The 5,598-nt window shown below is 31.8% G+C and overlaps 1 protein-coding gene across 1 annotated transcript; it reads right to left on the bottom strand.

The window, feature by feature from the left end:
* Positions 1-1,996: 1,996 nt before the first annotated feature.
* LOC107058467 (uncharacterized) lies at positions 1,997-3,736 on the bottom strand. The gene has a single exon (XM_015304202.1). The coding sequence runs from the start codon at positions 3,734-3,736 to the stop codon at positions 1,997-1,999; it is 1,740 nt and encodes a 579-aa protein (XP_015159688.1).
* Positions 3,737-5,598: the final 1,862 nt, after the last annotated feature.

Genomic DNA, 5,598 nt, shown 5'->3' with positions numbered 1-5,598 from the left:
CATTGTCTTCCTTTTCATCAAAACAAGGATGCACATGGAAACTATTGTCTGCTAGCTTATTCAACTTAGAAGTTGTGGCATTGTAACTTCTATTTTTGGAAATCGAAGTCCTTTGTTCAGCATTAACTCCTGTAGTGCTCATAACTTTCAAACTTTGACCTAGTCTCTTTGCTAAGGCACCAGGATGAATGAGTCCATGCTTGGGAATTTTTGAAGCTTGTCCCATTTCATATTTCAGAGTTTTTGAGGGATTCATGTCAACCTAATAAAATAAAAAAAAAAAAATAATAATAATAACAATAATAAAAATAAATAAATAATATAATAATAATAATAATCAAAAGATCAAATAGGTAAGGAAGTTTTCATAAGATGAAATATGAACTGAAAATGCATTTAGAAACAGGCACATGTACATGTAACACAGGTTCCTCCCATGAACCATTATTACTTTAGTAAAATCAAGGTAACATTAAAGACCAAGATCATTAAACAAATTGTCATAGAAAATACTATAAAGAATCATTACCATAAGAAATTAATAAAGTAAAAACAAGCATGATAAAGCTACAAACCTTAATGAGTTCTTTTTCTTTTCATTTGTGTAGAGTTATCTAACTCTTCTAAGTCATCATCTTTTTTTCCCAATATATCAAAAGAATCACGAGGTTGAACGTTTTGCACTATATGCCAACCTTTATTCAAATGATCGATAACATAAAATACTTGTGATGCTTTGCTGGCTAATACAAATGGCTCATTTATTTTCAAACATCGTCGACGATTAACACTTAAAAAGCCATATTCATCCATTTTATCTCCCCTATTCTGATCATACACATTGAACCATGTACATCGGAATAAAATCACTCTTCTCTCACCAACAAATTGTAATTCAAGAACCTCGGTTAACTCGCCATAGTAATTCATATATTTTTGCTCTTAACCGGTCTCACCTACTACAACTACCCCAAAATTCTAAGTTTTCAAATATTTATCATACTCTTGCACATGAAACCTATATCCATTAACAATATGGCCTTTGAATCTTGTCACATATGGCAGAGGACCACGGGATAACGATAGCAAATCTGCCATTTTCTTACTATCATCATGTTTGTACAACTCTGCAACCTAACAACATCAAATACCCATTTAGAAAACAATTTTTACATACTTGATTTAAGAAAATTGATTAATTTATAGTCACCCTCTTTTGTAACCAACTAATGAATTCTCTATTCCACTCCACATTTGAACTTTGTTGAGAGGCCTCACTATGAATTTGTGAAAATTCTCTACAATGAATTGAAGTTTTACATGTTATTTTATGTTGAAATATGGAGAAGATAGAAGTAAATTATTAGATTTAATCAACACTTACTCGAGAAATGGTTGAATTTCATCACAGTTCTTCAAAATATAAAAATGTGCCTCCTCCAAATCATGTGAATCAAGTTTGTCTGGTGAACTACCCTTTAAATTTTTCGAGGCTCACAAAATATGGTTAAACCACCATCAGATTCAATTACCCCACCATCATAATTTCTCTCCGGACAATTAAACTTTGTCTTTATTGTATTCAAATACCTTGAACATAATGTCATACATTCAACTGCTAAATATCCCTCTACAATAGAACCTTCAAGGTGAGCCATATTCCCAATAAAACACTTCAAAAAGTATAGGTATTTCTCAATTGGATACATCCATTGATATTGAACTGGTCCAACAATCCTAGCTCCATTAGGTAAATGAATAGACAAGTGCACCATGACATAAAAAAAAGCAAGAGGGAACACCTTTTCTAACTTGCATAGTATTTTTGGTATTTGGGCTTCTATTTGTTCCAACTCCTCTATGCTCAAACATTTTGCTCCAAGAACTTTGAAAAATATAGACAACTCAATAAATGGTTCAGACATAGATTTGCAAAGCATACCATGCATGGCAAATGGGAGTAAATGTTGTAGAATTATATGACAATCATGGCTTTTTAATCCCGAGTTTTTTTATCCTTAAGGTTGACACATTTAGAAATATTTAAGGAAAATCCATCAGGGACCTTTAAATTCTTCAAAAAATTGAATATTTTTTGCTTCTCTTCAACAGATAATGTGTAAGATGCTGCCGGCAACTCAAATTCATCTCCATTTTGTATTGGATGCAATTTTTTTCGTATATTTATTTCTTGTAAATCCATCCGAGTACTCAATGTGTCTTTTGTTTTCCCTTTGATATCTAAAATTGTCCCCAAAATATTGTCACATATATTTTTCTCAATGTGCATCACATCAAGATTATGTCGCAACAATAAGGTTTTCCAATATGGGACATCAAAGAATATACTAGTCTTATTCCAGTTATCACCCCTTTTCTTATGCGATATTTTAATCTTTTTTCGTGGATCCTTTGTTAATGGCAACCCATCTAAATCAGCAACTTGATCAAGCAAATCATCACCAGACAACATTTCTGGTGGTAGCCTATGCTCAACAGTGTTATCTAATGACACTTTATCATTTCTCCATATGTGATTAAGAGGAAGATAGCGCTTCTGGCCCATATAACACTCTTTTTGGCCATTGTTTAGCCTTGTAGGGCAAGTTTTTTTATTGCAACATGGGCAAGCCAATTTTCCTTTTGTACTCCATCCAGACAAATTGGCATATGCTGGAAAGTCATTAATGGTCCACAACAAAGATGCATGTAACTTAAACTTATTTCTAGTTGATGCATCGAATGTCTCCACTCCAGTTTCCCATGATTCATTCAATTTCTCTATTAAAGGTTGTAGATAGATATCAGTTGCATCACCAGGACCATTAGGACAAGGTATAAGCATTGACAAAATAAAATTCTCTTGCTTTATGCAAAGGCAAGGGGGAAAATTATAAGGAACAAGTACCACAGGCCAAATGCTGTAGGGAGTTCTCGACATTTCAAACGGTTGGAACCTATCACTAGCACGTCCAAGTCGTACATTACGAGGTTCAACTGCAAAAGATGGGTGAAGTTCATCAAATTTTTTCCATGTCATTGAATCAGCTGGATGCCTCATTATTCCATAATCAACTCTTTTGTCATGATGCCATGACATAAAATGAGATATCTTTGAGCACATAAATAATCTTTGAAGTCCTGGCTTTAAAGGAAAATAACGTAAAATCTTGCATGGTATCTTTTTTCCTTTTTTCAATTTTGTTTCCCCACTATGTTTAGCATCCTTCCATCTAGATGCACCACAAACTTTGCACAATTGAAGAGAATTATCATCCTTCCAATACAACATGCAATCATTCTTACATGCATCAATCTTCTTACAAGAAAGCCCAAGATCTCGAATTACCTTCTTTGCCTCATAATATGAATCTGACAAGTTTGTTCCATCAAGCAATAAATCATCTTTCAAAAACTTAAATAGCATCGTAAAAGACTCATTACTCCAATGACCAATACTTTTAAGGTGAAGCAATTTTATCAAAGTAGAAAGTTTAGACACTTTTGCACTTTCATATAATGATAGATCAAGATCTTTCAATAACCTATAAAATCTTTTTGCTTCAGCATTTGGTTCCTCCTCCCGAAGATCATCATCAGTACTATTATTCATATTATCTCCATCAAAATTGGGGTACAAATCTCTTAGCAACCCATGTATTTCATCCTCATCGTCATCCTCTTCATTGTCATTATCATCTATAAATTCAAAGTCTGATTGTGCTTCACCTGACATCTCCCCATGGTGATACCAAAGAGTATAACTTGGTATTATCCCATGTACTATTAAATGTGACCTAACTACAACACGTGTTCTAGAAGTTGCATTACCACATTTAATACATGGACAACAGATCGATATTGGTTCTCCTAATATTGTAAAAGCATAATACAAGAAATTCTCTACCCCATCTATATAAGCATTACCAAGTCTATCATTAATAAGTTCCATCCATTGCTTATTAGGTGCCATAATTTTCATGCATGTAAAATAGATATAACAATACATTAGTATAACAACCAGGTACTCAAAAGATGGTAAAAAAAAGGTTACACAAATTTGAATTGTCAAATTACATGACAAAAATCTAGCAATTCAAGAAAATTCAACATATAAATAGTAAAAGACCAAATATTTCAAAATAATAATTTTTTCAGGTATATTCTAAACATCAATAGTAAAAGACCAAATAGTTTCTACGTTTAAATAGTAAAAGACCAAATATTTCAAAATAATAACTTTTGAATGTACATTCTAAACATCAATAATATGTTTAGTTATTTATAAAAATCTTGTGTAAATGATGTTATTTCCCCAATAGACATCATTGGCTCCCTCCTATTAGTTAAACAACTTTGAGTTTTAGTTATAAGTTTTAACTCCCAGATCTCAATTATGTTTTTGGCAATTCTGAAGTTATCAACTATTTTCTTTGTGGCTATCTTGCATCTCCATGATAAATTTTAATACAACCTCTTACTTCTTAAAAAACGTTAGGAACTATAATGTAAATCTAATTATGGTTACTCTTTTTCTTGAATGTATGGCAGAACAAACTCTGCAGATTATTTTAAAGCAAATGAGGGAATCAAATGGTGATTACATGAGAAATATACCAAGATCTGCTTGCAACTAAACTCCAAAACAATGACCAAGATATTGACAACATATGTTATTTATGTAAAATTAAAGCTCAAAAATCCACAGTTCGATTGAAATTCTTGAAAAGTTGGAAAACTCATCAAGATGATCTGGTCTATAGTCTCTACATTTGTGGTTAGGAACTGAATATACAAAGTAGGTTCACAACAAATTTATAAAATTACAAACAAAGTTTAGATAAGTCCTATAATCTGATCCCATTATATATATAGAAGAGTATGTAAAGACTAAAGAAAAAGGTGACATATTTATATTTTTCTGTTTGTAGCATTTAAATTTTCTTATAGTTCTGCAATTTTTTATTACATTTATTGAACACATTAAAGTTTGGACAGTGGTAGTTACTATTACTCAAAAATCGATGGAACACACTAAAAGATCGCAACCACCAGTACCTCTTAAGAAATGGCCGATAAGACGAGATTAAATAACATAGCAAAAGAAATGACCAAATAAATTTGGACAAATACATGAAATATTTTCAAAAACATATTAGTAAAGAAGAAAGGTTTAGAAAAAGAAAAAAGCATGCCTTACAAAACAAATCAACACAGAGCCTGTAAAAGAGTAGTTTTGTACTCACATTCAATAGCAAGAAGCACCACTGACAGGTTTAGAATTGAAGTCTACATCAACCGAGAAAGAAATAAGCGTAAATGAGATGCACTTCATAGAAAAGAAAATATGAAATGAAACAAAGAGCCTACAAAAAAATCAACGAGCTACATGAAATCAGAGAAACACAATTTCAGTATAGTCTTTCCAATGTTATGTGTATTGCCTGATTTAAAAGAGTTTATCCAGTTTCTAAGAAAGAAAAAATATAGGAAGAAAAGAAGGATGTATGAGCCCGGAATGCGACATATTAATTCTAAACAATAATTAATGTTAATTCTTAAATCCTATTCAATTTGAAGTATCTACACAAGGAAAAT

Source organism: Solanum tuberosum, unplaced genomic scaffold (genome assembly GCF_000226075.1).
Source record: "Solanum tuberosum cultivar DM 1-3 516 R44 unplaced genomic scaffold, SolTub_3.0 scf00520, whole genome shotgun sequence".
Classification (NCBI taxonomy): Eukaryota; Viridiplantae; Streptophyta; class Magnoliopsida; order Solanales; family Solanaceae; genus Solanum; species Solanum tuberosum.
This window is presented reverse-complemented; position numbering and strand designations above follow the sequence as displayed.

What these genes read in the sequence shown, in the direction of transcription:
- LOC107058467 (XM_015304202.1), bottom strand. Translation starts at nt 3,736, where the DNA reads ATGTCAGGTGAAGCACAATCAGACTTTGAATTTATAGATGATAATGAC.